Source organism: Camelus bactrianus, chromosome 22 (assembly GCF_048773025.1).
Source record: "Camelus bactrianus isolate YW-2024 breed Bactrian camel chromosome 22, ASM4877302v1, whole genome shotgun sequence".
Taxonomy (NCBI): Eukaryota; Metazoa; Chordata; class Mammalia; order Artiodactyla; family Camelidae; genus Camelus; species Camelus bactrianus.
The window spans coordinates 13,564,062-13,579,432 of NC_133560.1; the positions used below are offsets into that span (position 1 = coordinate 13,564,062).

A 15,371-nucleotide genomic window follows, 5' to 3' on the forward strand; every position below is an offset into this window, starting at 1 on the left:
GGCTGTGACTTGCCCACGGTCGTAGGAAAATGTCGTGGAAGAGCCAGGCCAGAAAATGGGTCTGTTTGACTGTCAATCCAATGCTACATATTGCCATCTACCCTTTCCCTTTATCAGCAGACAGGAAACAAAAATTAGCGAAGCCAGCCTCTGTGTCCTGTCCCTCGGAGCATCATCCCTTAATCTCCAGCATTTTGCCAGAGGGAACATTTTTACATTCGCCATGGGGACCACAGCCTCCCTTTCTAGGATCTTCCAATTCTGCAGCCTCTGCATGAGGGAGTGCCCCAACAGGAGGCTGTCAAGGGAAGAGATCAAATTCTGCATCATTGGTCCCAGCTGCCAGGGGTGACCAGAGGCCCAGTGAGTAAGCACCAGGGACCCCTGCCCATCTTTGAGCCCAAATAGCTGAAGGTGTAAATTGTCCCCAGATCCCTGAGAGAGTCCAGTCCCCCCCCGCCCCCCACTTACAAATACCTGTGGGCAAAAACAAGGTCTCTCTGACCTCTCAGCCCAAGAGCACAGCCTCCTTCCTGCAAAGAGTTTCTTTTCAGTTTTTTTCTGCTGACAGCTCTGAAGTGGCTTAGTTTTGAACAGTACACAAGAAAACTTCCATGTTTAGCCGCAGAGCTGGTGAGTAGTGTGCAGACAGCAGACAAGAGTGCACATAACTGGCAGAACACAGTTTTTCCCTAGAAACAGACACCTCTTCAGGGCTCTTTGCCCCTGAGTAATGACATCGGGGGCGGGGTGGAGAGCATTGACTAATTTTCAATGGTTTTTAAAGATAGTTCATTTGAATAGTCAGTTGTTGGGGCGCATCTCAGCCGGTAACTGCCCTGCAGGGGATACAGTGTTGGGGCACGGCGTTAACCACATAGCACCACGATGCCATTAAGGTACTTTAACGTACTTATTTCTGTATATCACATATCACGTACGTGCTATATAGATGTTAAATATATATATTTGATTCAAATTGTTAAATTAGTCTGTTGGGTTCTGAGGCCCAAAACTGGCATCTACAAGCCAAATCCATCCCCCGGGTGTATTCCATTTGTGACTTTCGCTCCTTAAGGTGATTTAGTCAGCACTATTGAGGAACGAGGAGATGGCATAAAGAAAATTCTAGATGTCTGGCTTTCTCTTTAACCAAAGGAAAAAATTGTCTGCGCTGCACCTACATTCCAGCACAGCAACGGTCCTTTGAAAAGAGAAGTGATGGTTCCAGGCAGTTCAGTCAGTTTTTGTTAAGTGGTCCTAGGTGCCAAACACTGAGCTGGGCCCTGCCTGTACAACGGGGCACGAGAGAGAGGTGCTCTCTGTCCTCGCTTAGCGCCCACATCAGTGGCTATTTAAGAACTTTCCCCTTCTTGCTCTCTTCCCGGCTCACCTGCAGCTCAGGTGGAATTGTCTGTCTGTCTCGCTCTCAGCTACAAACTCACCTGTCCAGTTCTGTAAGTTGGAGGTCATTCTTCCAACCCTCAGCCCACGACAGACATCTTGACACACTGGAACCTGCCTGGTTTCTAAATAATGTAGGAGACAAGATTGATCGTCCCGGCTCCCGGTTTATAGATGATGAAATAGAATCAGGAGACTAAGGGCCATCTCATTCATGTGGTCGTTTAAGGTACATTTCACAATTATTTTGGTCCTTGGGAGGCTGTTGAATCATTCTGAATCACCACTAGGCAGTATTTGTGATGATCTCAACAGATGAGTAAGGAGTTCTTCAGAATCCAGGGACCAAAAACAGTGGCGCATCACGTATACTTACACCGCCAGCATCTGACTGAGCAGTGGTGAGAGCTGAAGATTCATCTTTCTCTCTTGCTCTTCCACTTTTTACATTTCTTTTGCGGCATTTTTTTTTTTTAAAAAAACACCGAGGCTCTGCCGAGTGGAAGGAGATGAGTTTCTTCCCGTTGTAGTATGAATATATAATGAAGGAAGAACCAAAGACAAGCCCTTTGTTAAGGAATCCGTATCATTAAAGGCCCACATTGGCAGCTGATTGTTTTTATTTATTTCTGTGGGTTTTACATGACACCTGGAGACCGTTTAAAATGTTGCTTGGCGGTGAGAGCCCTGTGTTTAAAAATAACGCTCACCCGGTGCCAAATCACTTTAGAGTTGGGTACAAATATTGAGACAAAAACCCCAGCTGTTACTGCTTTGGCTGCTAATTTGAGGTGTCAGATGAGAGCCCGACTGCTATACGTCAGTGAGTAAGGCCCCTTGTGAGGTCATTATGGTTTCTAACAGTTGAGAGTAATGGGCTAATCAGTGCAGCATCGGTTGTTTTCATTATATGCCCACACAATGGTTATGAGCTTTAATTTAAACGGTCCGCAGGGAGATCAAGGAACTCGGTGATACGCAGCACCCAGGATGGTCCAGGAGAGCAGGTGATGGGAGAGAGATGGCTTCCCACCCTCTTCTCGCACCTCTCTCCCTCCGTCTCTCTCATTCCTCCTGCCCCATATGCCCTCGGAGACTCATTGTCTGTCCCAAACAGGCAGAAGATGAGCTTTGCTTAAGGAGCAGATCTGGACTCTTGGTTCCTCCCAGATGTTCTGAAAAACCCCAGTCAGCCAGTCCAACAGTCAGGGTGGCTTTTGGCGACACTGAGACCTGTCACCGAGGCCTGGACCTTGGAAGGCGTTGAGCCGTGATTGCCCTGCTTTCTGTGTAGCCTCTACCACCACCTCCTCCCCGTGCTGAACTCTCTGTTCCTTGGACAAGAGGGGGGTCGGGCCAATGCTGTGGCTCTGAGCAGCCGTGACAGCGAGGCCAACACAAAGGTCCCTGCCACATCGAAGCCAGGGAGGGCTGAGTCTGCCACTAAAATGTATGATTCACCTCCACCTCGGGACGGCAGGGAATCGGACAGCCGACGTCTGTCGAAGGCAATCCTGTAAGAGGCGGTTTCGTGTAATGATTAAAAGCATAGGGCCCAGTGTCCCACTTTTCTGGATTTGGATATTGGCTGTGCAGCCCCAGGGTCAGGTGATCAGGGCGGAGCTCACTGATCTTCCCGGGGTCCAAAATGGAAATGACAAGAGTGTCTCAGGACCGTTGGGAGAATTAAATGAGATAATGCGTGCGCCCTGCAAAAACGTAATCGCCAGGATCAGTGCTGTGGTTGTTATTATCTGGACGTGTTTATTGGAGGATCTTGGCAAGCTCACCTCAGAGCAATATCCTTTACTGGTCCAGCTCGTTAGAGGAAGGCAAAGTTCACGAGAGAACCTATAACATTCAGTTTAGGTTTCTCGAAGGATGCATTATTGTACGTTATTCTTCCTGATTTCTGGAGTTTCCTAGAGCCTCCAGCCAAATCGGAGCAGTGCGGTAGAGCTGGACGAGAAAGGCAAGTTCAGCCCTGATAGGAGAGAAGCAGTCAGGGAGCTTCTCCCAAGCGGGGCTGAGGCAGCGCAGGTGGGGAGAGACCCTGGGCTGGGAGGGTGAGGCTAGGGGGTGCCTCTCTCAACCTTGGTAGCCCTGGTGGCATTCAGTGTGTTCTCTCCCAGGGCCAAATCCACAGAGATGCCACGTATACACATTGTAATGGGCCAGGTCAGCCAACAACGTTCCCATTCCCAGGAGCTAGGCACGTGTGGAAGGATCTAGTATCATGGTACCTCGCACCATGATGACTGCCAGTCAGCAGCCATGAAGCAAGACCCACACAAGCCAGTCCTCTGTTAACACGCGAGCCAGAGAGGAGAGCGGGCACCCAGAGGGTCCGAAGTGGCCTCAGTTGCATTCGTCTCTCCCTGTCTGAGCCGGCAAGAGGGAGGGGCAGACATAAGACCCTACCCAGCCCCTCCTGTTGAGGTCCACAGGCTACCAGAACCCCTCTGGGCTTTTCATCCCCCATGCCAGCCGTGTAGTATTTCCCTTAGGGTCCAGCCACAGAGATCGCCCTCAGCTGCCCTTTAGGAAATGATGCTGCCTACTCTGGTTGTGCCCCGCCCCTGTGAATCATCCCTTGTGAATTCAGTGCAGGCACTGTCGGATGTAGTTATATCTTCCGGGCTTAGAGTGCTGGCCATTGGGCTCCCACATTTGTAAGGACAAGGCAAGGAATCTCCATGCTCACTTAAAAAAGATATCCTACTGCCAGGGCTGCTGAGGACCCACCAAGAGTCTCCTTCCTGGAGACCCTTAAGGAGGGAACCACCCTATTTATCTAGACTTAAGGAGAAGGCAGCCTGCCCTGGGGCAGGGGATGAACAGGCCAGTCTACCGAGAGGGTCTGTTTGACCCAAGGAGTCTGGACCCTCACCTGTGTGGTGGGGAAGAGGAGGGGTTCCAAGAGGACCCCAGGAGGCTTGGCAGGCTGGGAGACTGCCGTGGCACTTACTGTGGATGCCTGGTTTTGCAATTATGTGATACATGCTCACAGATAATATCGCTGCATTAGAGCCAATTACATAGTGCTGTGGACACACAACACGCAGATTGCACCCAGAGCCAGGAAAGCAGAGTGATAAAGCGATGGCCTAATCGGAGGAGACAGGGAAATGTCAGCTTTATTAAGGTTGCCAGGGTGGCGGGGCTGCAGCTGGACTCGGCCCCTCCAGATCAGAGATGGCTGTCTTGAGTGACGCAAGGGAGGGCCAGACGGTAGCACCCAGCGGAGGTCAGTGGGGAGCCGGGGGCAGAAGTCAAGTTGGACTTCTCCAAGAGTGACTGCGGCCACTCCACTCAGGGCTGTGTGCTGTTCCAGAGCTTCCTCGTGCCCTCCACACAAGGGGCCTGCGGTCCCAGCGGTGGCCAGATGCTGCCCTGCACGCTCAGGTTAAAGCCTGTTCTTAGCCTTTTCCCCTCATTCACTGCTTCTTCAACTTGAGCTTGCATAAGAATCCTCTCCTGCGCTGAAACGCTGGGCCTACCCGAGTTTCTGATTCAGTAAGTCCGGGCGAGGTCTGAGAATCTGCACCTCTAAGAAGTCCCCAGGTGAGGCTGCAGGTCTGGGGACCACCCTTTGAGAACCACTGCCCAGGCTCATTCCACGCCCACCCCAGGGTGGGCTCTCCTGCCCTGCCTCTGGAACAGAGCCTTCTGGGTTCTGATTCCATCACGGTATTGCAAGCTCCGGGAGCACGGGGACCCAGCTTCCCAGGTGGGAGTACGGGATGGGAGTGAGAAGTGCGGATGCTAGACTCGGACTCCCTGCCCTAGACTCCCAGCCCTACCACTGGCCGCTTGGGCTCCCCTGCCGGTGTTTGGCTTAGTGTTTAAGTTCTGAAAGCCGCTCACCTAATCCCCTGTCCTTCCCTAGCAGCCATGCGACTCGCTCAGCATGTCACACTTCATCACCAGCAAAGGCAGGACCAGAACTGCCCAGTTCTAGAGCAGCCAGGAGGCAACAAACCATGTTGGTAAAAAGCCAGTTAGTAAATGCTTTAGGATCTCAGGCCATATGATCTCTTTTGCAACCACTCAGCCACTGTAACGTGGAAGCAGCCATAGACGGGATGTGAACAAGTGGGTAAAACTGTATGTACAAAAACCAGGCTGCACTGGATGGGCTTTGGCCTGTGGGCAGTAGCTTGCCAGCTCCTGGAACAGACTGGTAGGCACACCACTGCTTCCTGCCTACACTGGGACTGGGAGCCCTTGCCTTCCTGCAGCGCCCCAGTGTTTAGCTGAGGGACACAGGGCAGCACAAACTTTTTCAGGGCACCAAGGTTCAATTTGTGCATTATAGGAGCAACAGCACCTGCACCATTCCCCCAGCGCCCTGGGAAACAAGTTTAATGCCCCCTTTCTAGTGCTCACAAGCAGGAGAGAATGGGATCCATTGTCCAAACAGATCATTGTAATATGGAAAGTGACCCCTTTCCATTAGGCATCTATGCTCCAATTAATGACAGAACAGATGAGAGACTGGACAGAATACAGCTTAAACTTAGTCTCAGCATGAATGCAATCTGTATAACAGGGCAGGGGCTTTCTTTACAAGAGACAAATAGGAGGCAGATCCACTGACTGTCTTTTAAATCCCCTGGTGGGAAATTGCCTCATTTCTAGTTCTTACTGAAATGCCAGTTCAGTAGCTTGTCATGGTGCAAGAAAAGGGGAGGCCAGACAGTCCTGAAGTTTCATAGAATTAACGTGACCCTGAACTTGAGCTTGCAACCTGACGGAAAATGCTGAATTGAGAGCATTTACTTGGAGGAAAACCTCCAATTTGGGTGCCTTGCAGTAAAGCGTGTCTTCTCACAGTATCTCCAAAGGAACAGAGCAGTGGGGTTGAAGCTAGATTCTGGAACTGGCAGAACTCTTCCAGGAGGAGAGGGGGTAAGTGAGATTGACGAGGTCACTGTAGCGTAGGCTTGTCCAGCCTTCTAATGAGGGTCAGGGTGGGGAATTGCCAGACCAAACCATTTATTTTTTTTTTCCCATCGGTTAATTTTCAAAGTTTATACAACAAGAGGAAAGAGGAGTCTGTGCAGTTAGTTCTAGCTTTGGGTCCCTGAGCGGGGATCACAGAGACTGTCTTTGCTGGGGTAACAGACTTGCCCTGAAAACAGGAGGCAGTGGGTGAGTGGGGGTGGGGGGGAATTGTGGTGCAAACAGAGAATTGTTGAGTCCTGAATCCTCTGGTGTGCTACCCTGGGTAAGGCCCTTACCTCTTGTCGCCTCGAATTGCTCATCTATAAAATGGGGACAAGAATTTCAACCTCGGAGTTCTTCACGCACCAAAGAAGATGAGGATGAAAGTGTATTGTAAACCATAAAGGACTAAACAAGCTCGGGCCATGCTAATAATAGCTCATACTACATACTACTGACCGCTGCCCATGCGCCAGGCGGCATGCCAGCCGTGTGCCTTCCGTGCCCTGTCTCACGGGCGTGACGGTCCGCTGAACAGTGCCCCACCACCACCCCCCAGAAGGTGTCCGTGTCCTCAGCCCAGGAACTTAGGAATATTACCTTATGTGGCAGGTGGAACTTGGCGAACCTAAGAATGCTGAGAAGGGGAGTTATCTCGGATTATCCAGTGAGGCTCTAAATGTCATCACACAGGTCCTCTTAAGAGGGAGCAGGTCACGGTGAGCAGAAGATGTGCCAACAGAAGAGGTTGTGGGGGATACAAAGAAGGGGTACAAGCCAAGGAACATGGTGGCCTCTGAGCACAGTCCCGTGAACCCATTTGAGACTTCTGACCTGCAGACTGTCTGAGAACAGATTTGCGTTGCTTTGCCGCCCAGAAAATGTGGTCATCTGTTACCGCAGCAACAGGCAGCTAAGGGAGGCGTCCTTTCTGGAGTCAGGCTTGCTTGGATTCAAGCCCTGGGACCACCATTTGCTTCACCCACGAAATGGAGGTGATGGAAATGTGCCTGCCTCATCAGGTGGTTGTAGGAATTAAATGTGATGGTGCGAGTGGAACCCTCCACCCAGAGCCTGCTTGGCGTACTATACACTCTAAGTCAATGTTGGCAATTATTAGTAGCATCTCATTTAGTCGCCGTAAAGCTCTGTGAGATCGGTGCTGCTGTTTCCCCCGTGTTACATAGGAGGAAACCTAATAAGATTCAGGAAACTTACTCCTGGTTGCACGGGCTGTAAGTGGCAGAGGCGGAATCTAAACCAGGTCTTTGCCTTTGAGGCCATGAGCACCTGCTCTGCCCCACTGCATGGGGGTTAAGACAGTGACAGCCCCCTCGAATGCCAGCTCTGTCTGGTTCTTGTGCGAACCAGATAGACCACAGTGCTCCCTGCATGGGCAGAAGCCACCAAGACTGGAAATCAAATCAATCCGTGTTTATTAAGGAAACAGAAACTGTAGCTGCCACGGAGATCGGCATCCAAGAGGTTACCAACCCTCTGACATCCCTGGGCTGGCCAGCCCCACACAGCAGATCCTGAGTGTCTGAATACTGTGTTTAGCCATTTTGGTTCTGGAATAATTGCTATTATCGTAAATGTTTTATAGCCCTCATTACGGCTCACATTTAAATATCAGTGTAGTAATACATTAATAAGTCATCGCTGCCGGACTATTGCCGGATACAGTTACAATCCAAGCCCTGCACTGTGTATTCAGCTAAATTAGGGCTGGCTGTGAACTCAGCCTGACGTTGAGTGGCTGGGCGTGTTTGGAAGAAAGCCTCTTTTCTTCAGAGGCTTCTTGCTCTTTGCCTTTGAGAGATTAGGGGATGCTTAAATTTTTGTGTGGTGGTGGTGAGTCAACAGCCCTAACTAACTAGGTACTCCCGAGTGTGGCGTTTGGAACTCTAGGGTGGATGGACGAGGAACCGAAGGCAGTGTTTCTGCCCTGAAGGCATTCCTAATCCGAGGGAGAGTGTGGTGGGGTGGGGTGGGCTGGTCCTCACTCCCAGGAAGCTCCCTGCCAAGGCAGGAGAGCCTGGTCTGATGGGAGTGACAGATTGTTCCTCCCTGTCTGATGAGCTATTCTGAACACTTCCTGGGTAGATGGAGATAGGATGGTTTCACACACACGTGCACACAAAGACCCATACACACACACACACACACACACACACACACAGAGAGAGAAGATAAGCCACATGAAAGAAAACAGCTACATGGATTCAACTTCATAAAATGCCGAGTGTCTGAACTGGTGCATTAGTAGAGGTGCGGAGCGGGCAGAAGCCGGCAGCGTGAATTCGGTTCATTCCTCCTTGTCATGCCCTATGCCTAAAATAATGCCAGACACGTGGTACGTGCAGAATAAATATGGGGGGAAGAAGGAGGGGAAAGTACTAGATTCTGTGCCTTTGTGTAAATAGAGGACAGATGCCTTGAGGAATCGCCTAGGGCAAGGGGCTGTGGTTCCCTGGAATTCTACTGAGGGCTAGGGTCGTTGGGGGAGAGAGAATCTGATCTGTGCAGGGCCCCTTGCGGGGGTGGGGGGTGGGTACGGGGGCCGCTGTGTGCTGGACTCAGATATGTTCCTGTTCCCGTGGGGGTTGGGGTTAAGTGAGGGGAACAGGAATGACCAGCACAGGACTGGGTTCTCTCCACTAATGTCAGTAAAATGGTAGCCTCGGCTTACAGAGCATTTCCTGCAGGCTAAGCCTCATACCAGCCTGTGAGTCGGGTGCCGCTACCTGCCTCCTTGAACCTGTGGGTGAGGGATGTTGGTGATTTGCCTGAGACCACATGACTAGGGTAGGTAAGACCAAGTGTGAACCATGTATGGGCCAGGTCATGGGACTGTAGTCATGCACAAGACAGAAAATGCTACAGGGCATTTTAAGAGAAAGGTCGTGTGTTTACCAAGAGCCAAGGGCAAAAGAAGTCTGCTTAACCAGCTTCCAAAGAAAGGCTCCTTCCTGGGCCACTGGGCACCCGTGAAAGGGCAAGAGGAGTGGGGCTGATGAGGAAGGAGGTGACCCCGGAGGAGCACAGGGGCGAGTGCCATCACGGAGGATCAGACCACGGGCTGTATCCCGCTCCTGCTCTTCGGGATGCAGAGTGAGGCAGGTGTGGGGCAGAGAGCTGAGAACTGGGCTCAGCCTCACCACGATGATCGGTTGCCTCTGTCTGCGAAGTCACCGAACTAAGCGGCCCAGGAAAGCCCTCCTTCTACGTAACATTTCCACCTCTGCAGATGGCTTTCTTGGCTGCCGCGCCTTCCCTGGGATTCTAGAAGGGTAAGCCCGGCGCTGTGTTTACCTACAGCCAGATTTCATTCTAGGGCAGACTTACTTCATTTTGGTCCATTTACGGGGCTCCCACCCCTCTCTTCCCTTCTCCCTGTACAAAGATACCAGTCAGTTGCACTGGCGGAGTCCCCATCCTTGGTCACGGGGAGGCACAAGAGGAGGAGACTCCATCCCTGTCCTCACCGGGCTCACAGACTCACTTGAGATAAGATGTACTTGAAGAGTCAGAAGATGCCTGGAAAATACTCATAAAATAACCTATCCACGTGGCATCCTGTATGAGGCAGGAGGTGTGATGGGCAGAGCAAGGAGTTTGGAGCAAGGCAGTCAAGACAGTGCTGGCTTCAAGTCCCATCTCTACAGCTCCGCAGCTTTAAATCCTTGGGAAGCAATCTCGCTTCTCTGTAGCTCGGCCCCCTCATCTATACCAGGAAGGTAATGCCCGCCCCGCAGGGCTGTGTGCAGCTAAGGAAGACGCTGTGCACCTGTTTCCTTCTAAAATGAGGACAAGAATATGTAACTGGCTTTGTAGTTGTGAGGATGAGAGATGTTGTAACGAAGCACTTGGGAAACAGTGAGATTTCAGGAAGCCCCCTTATTGCCCCAGGGAGGTAAGTATGTACTGAGAGGGCAGCAGAGGGAGGGAGGGGTCCATCTGTAAAAGGGAATCCGGGGTCCTCTTACCAGCTGGAGGTCCATCCGCTTGTCTCCGGCTGCTGCACCCACGGATTGATGGTCCCTCTTGCAGTCACATCCCACCCTCCCCCACCTTCCATAAGCGTCCTGGTGCCCCCCACCCCACCCCCACTGCTGCTTCCCTTCTGACCATCTCCCTTTTCCCTCTCTCCACAGCACCCTCAACAACAACAACATTAGCCGCATCCTGGTCACCAGCTTCAACCATATGCCAAAGATTCGCACCTTGTGAGTAAAGGTCCCTGCTTCCTCCCTACCCGATGCAGCCCCCTAAGCTGCTAGTACAAGGTCACCCTGTACCCACATGCCTCCTCCTCCTGCTGTTGACTAAGGGGTGTGCCTGCGAGCCAGGGCCGGCTGGGGGAGGGGCCACGGTGCTGTCCGTGGTCCTGAACCACCATTCCGCTGCAGGCGGACTCGTTTCTCTTCACCCTGGGAGTCTTCCTGGACTGGAGAAACCTTCTTTGTGTTTTCCATCTGGATGGAGAAGTTTATTAGTGTTACAACCTCTAAAACTGGGATGTGATGGTTCGTCATCTGTTTAGCTCATGTCCTGGACCATTGGCAGTTCTGTCATTATGGCCAGGGGTTATGGTTGGTTTCCCCTCCTGAACCGTGGAGAAGAGGGAGTGCTAGTCCTTCCTTCTGCCCATCCTCCCAGCCTCCACCCACCGCACTCCCCTGCTCGCCTGCTCCCTGGGTGACATTCTGACATTAGAATGCAGTGACTTGGGTCATTACCTGTAATGTGTGGGGTGGCTCCAACCTTCCAGAGTGTGTTCTCAAGAAGCAAATCTCCCACTGAGAGCAGGTCTAGTGCCTTTATTACCTGGGAAGTTCCCCTCTGCTCTTAGCCAGATACCCCTTGGTGAGTGCCTCTGCTGATGGATTCTGCTGGCCTTTCCAAAGAGGTTCACACTTGATGCTTCTCTTGTGTTAGTGGAGCCTCAGTGGTGTTTACATCACAGTAGTAGGCTAGCCCCCAAGAGTAAAGTGCCTGGCACGTAGTAGACAGTAAATGGTACTGATTATTTTATTATTATTATTATTATCAGTGTCATTACCATTATTATTGCTAGCATCATCATCATCATCCTGTTTATCCAGAAATCGGAATGGAAAATACCAAGCAATCAGCTTATCTATGGCCCCCGGGCAACGTGGAATCCACAGAGATGTGAACGTCCTTAGAGCGATGGTCCCTGAAGTGGGAGGGGTGGCCCCTAGACCAGCAGTGTCAGCATCCCCTGCGACTTACTGAAAAGCAAAATTTCAGGTCTCACCTCAGACCCATGGGATCAGAATCTCTGGGGTGGGGCCAGCCACCTGTTTTTAACAAGCCCTCCAGGAGATTTCGATACTCAGAAGGTTTGAGAACCCCTGCATTAGTGATAAAGCCACCTTATTGCAGGTAAGAATGAAGCAAAGGTCAAGGAAGCAATTACTAAGGAGGTGATTCGGAGACCCTAGGAAGGACGCAGGCTGCGAGTCGGGCAGACCTGAGTTTAAATGCGAGCTCTGCCGCTTACTCTGGGCAAGTTTGCTCGTCTCTCTGTTCTTCAAGGGCGGTGAATTGATAGGTGCTTGCCTCAAAGTTCTTGTGGGAATGAAATGTACTAGCGTGTCAAATGCCTGGTCATGGTGCGCCCTCCACAAATACTAGTTATTATAAAGAAGGAGGCCCCAAGCTCGGCTTCCAGCATCGTGCGCTCATTCCATCATTCTTCCTTTGATCCCCCATGGGATGTCCGAATTCAGCCAAGGAAATCTGTCCTCTTCCTCCCCTTTTAAAAAGGGGATGGTGCAGTAATGGACTTTTAAGGCGAAACCACTGGGTCTTCAAAGGCCTCTTCAAAGTCCATGGCAAACCACGAATGAGCTACAGAAGAATGTGGCCCAGGGCTCCTGGCCAGGAAGCCAGAAATGAGCCTCGGGGTGCCAGGCCCGCATCTCCCCAGTTGAATAGAAGAAATAGAGTCTCACCTGCAGAAGCCAGCAGTCCAGCTGCTGTGGGCTGCCCCTCTGCGATTTCTGCTCCTCTCCCCAACCCCCCACCCCGGTTGTTTTCAGTTTAAATGCATCAATAACAGAACTGGGCTGGGTCCATGGGAGGCAGGGGAGATGGCAAGATCTGGGTCTTGGGCACTTTGTTTGGGTCTCGTAGGGGTCGGGGAAGAGGGTAGGAGGGTTTTTTTTCCTCCTGGTTTCTGTTGTCATACTTCCCTGTGGTCCTGAGCACTCGTCTGATGAGTTCAGATCAATCAATCAATCTCGTCTGTTCTCTTTGCTCCCTGCCCACTGCCGTTGCCTCTTTAGTTTAATTTCAGAGATGGCTCTGTAGAGAGTTCTCTGGAGACCTGAGCTGACTAATCCCCCTTCACTGTAATTAAAGTGTGGTGGGTTGGGGGCTGGGGAGGGGGTTTGGTGGTGGAGACGCAGAGAAGAGGAGAGAGGAAGGAAGTCATAAATGGGATTTCTAAAGGAAAGCTTTTATATTGAATTCAGAAAGCCACATTTTATAGAAAATGAACACTGACCCTCTCTAAAAGGATTTGCTGGAAATTTAATTTAGCGTCTGTGGCTAAAAGGCACCTTTTACAAATTGGCATTTGTATTCATTCACCTTATCTTCTGCAAAGAAAAAAAAGGTGGCTTCGCCAACATGCAGTATGGTGTTCCCGTCAGCAAAAGACCACAGAACAACTCGGCAGGAACCACTGAGCCACCTTGATGCTTTAGCGTCTGAGATGATAGCCTTTGTACAGGCAGGGCCTTGGGTTGGGAAGAGACTGGAGTCTGGAGCTGGTCTCCTCACAATAGCAATGACAATAGCAAACATTTCTTCGATGGTTTATGGTGTCCCACACCTTGTGCTAAGAACCTTTTCATGAGTCATTTCAATGCTCGCGATGGCCCTAGGGAAGGGGCTCCATTAACATCCCCATTTTACAGATGATAACACCAAGGCCCAGGGTTAAATCACTGCCCATGGTCATAGTTGAAAAGCACAGAGCCAGTGTCAGATTCCAGCAGTTTGACATCAGAACCTGAGCTCATCCCGTTCAGTAGGAGCAGAAACAGAAGAGCATCAGACGAGCTGAGGGAGGGGAGACGACGGCTTCCACGTGGCTGAAGGGCCCCTGGAGGCCACCCTCCCCACCCCATCACAAGAGTTACTGAAAGTAATTAAAGTAATTTCTCTTCTCACTCCAGAAAATTAAAAATACTCCTGGCAGTGTCTGGGCTCAGGTTTCAAGATCATCATGATTCTTTTTCTTGTAATATTGGAGTTTGGGATGATACGGCTCAATTTGATCTCCCAATCACGATGTGAAAGGCAACTCAGAAGAATCTACCCAGCCTGACTCTCCAGCCTTTCCAGAGGCAGTTTGGGTCACCTCTTATCCGTGGTCCTACCTGGGGGAGAAGAAATTCCTACAGAAGGCAAAGGGATAAGGGCCGTCTAAAGCAAGCTTAAGAAGAGAAGTTGCTTGGGGCCGGCCAGCAGGGATTAAGGAAGAACCAACATAATCTAATCTTCCAAAAGTGAGACCTCTGACATTTTGATTATCCCAGAAATTAACTAGCTCAGTAAGGATCTGACTAACCTAAACCTCACTTTGGTTGTTCCATGGATTTCTTACCCCTGATTGGAACTGATGGGAATTTGTTTGCATTGATCTGCCCCGTTTCCTTAGCTTCCATACCTCACTGCCAAGGAGGGTAACTCACTAAACTCATTAAAAGGCACACAAAAACTCCAACACCTCAGCCCGTACGTGCTGCTGCAGCCTGCCTCTGCTGTGCCTGGTCACCTAGAACTGGCCCACTGTCACCATTTTCCTGGGCAACCTTTATACCTGGTGGTGTAGCTCCCTGATGGGTCAGGAGACAGATCGTTTGCACGCATGCTGCCATTTCCCAAGAAGTCCCAATGGGGAAAAGGAATTCCCTCCTCCCTTTCTTGCTTTTGAGAAAAGAGTAACTCGTTCCAGGTCCACCACCAGCCCCCCACCCACCCCACCCCCGTCCTCTTTGGTCATCTTTGTTGAATACACAGAGCTCTTGCTTTCCTTCTTAGAACTTAGGATCTTGCCTCCCCCATCCCTTCCCACCTGTCGCAGCTCTTCCTGGAGTGCCAGACTAAGAAGACGCCAGGCTGGCTTCAGCAGCATAGGGGGGGTCTGAGCTTTGACACTCAAAGGGGGAAATTGCCTGGGGCCCATGACAGGCACAGTAAACTTGGGCTTAGCAACCTGTGAAAATGTCTTTGACCTTAAAGTATTGGCTTTGAAGTACAAATGGATAATTATAACATCCATTAATTAATCATTTTTAAACAAAATCATAAAAAAAAAAAACCCGTTTCAAATTTTTTCAGCAGAAAAGAATTACATTCTAGCTGGGATTTAGGTTCATTTAGTTGGTCTCATATAATGGGACCTGGGACTCCCCTCCCCACCCCGCCCCCGCCCCGCACGGGCCCCAGCGGCCCTGGCCTGCCCCAGGTTTGCACCCATGCAGCGGCAGGGACGCTCTGCCGACAGGCAGCACAAATTGCTGCCCTTGGCCGGCGTTTAGCGATGTTGACCTCGCTATAACGGAGTGTGGCCAAGAGCCCTTCAGCTCCCTCCATTTCAGGCATGGAGGGAGCCCGAGCCGCTGCCTCGGGCCGCCTCTCAGTATTAACTGGAGTGACACAGAGTGCTTGGAAGTCCCAAGGTACTGCTGTGTGGTCAGCCGGTCCAGGACGGGGTGTCTGAAATTTCTATCAGAAAGCCAAGTATGTGATGAGCTGATGTGACTAGAACTCCCCTACCACCACTTGTAAGGACCTAGGTTTGTAGGGAATGTGGAAGTCGGAGATCCCTGATAGAGAAACCTTGGGGAAGAACCTTTAGGGACCTCTGGATAGGCAGGGTTTGCCCACCAGTTAGTGGAAAGGAAGCTCAGTTTAACCAGAAGGGATTCCGCCCAGACGTGCAACCTGCAGATCCCTCTCGGGAATCTTACTCACTC

General features: G+C 51.0%; 1 protein-coding gene across 1 annotated transcript in view; it reads left to right on the forward strand.

Moving 5' to 3' along the window:
• The window catches only part of SLIT3 (slit guidance ligand 3), a 583,328-nt gene that overhangs the window by 432,980 nt on the left and 134,977 nt on the right, over window positions 1-15,371 (forward strand). The window contains exon 7 of the mRNA XM_074350310.1: window positions 10,509-10,580. Within this exon, the coding sequence (XP_074206411.1) occupies window positions 10,509-10,580 (72 nt within the window). The remainder of the gene's footprint in view (window positions 1-10,508; window positions 10,581-15,371) is intronic.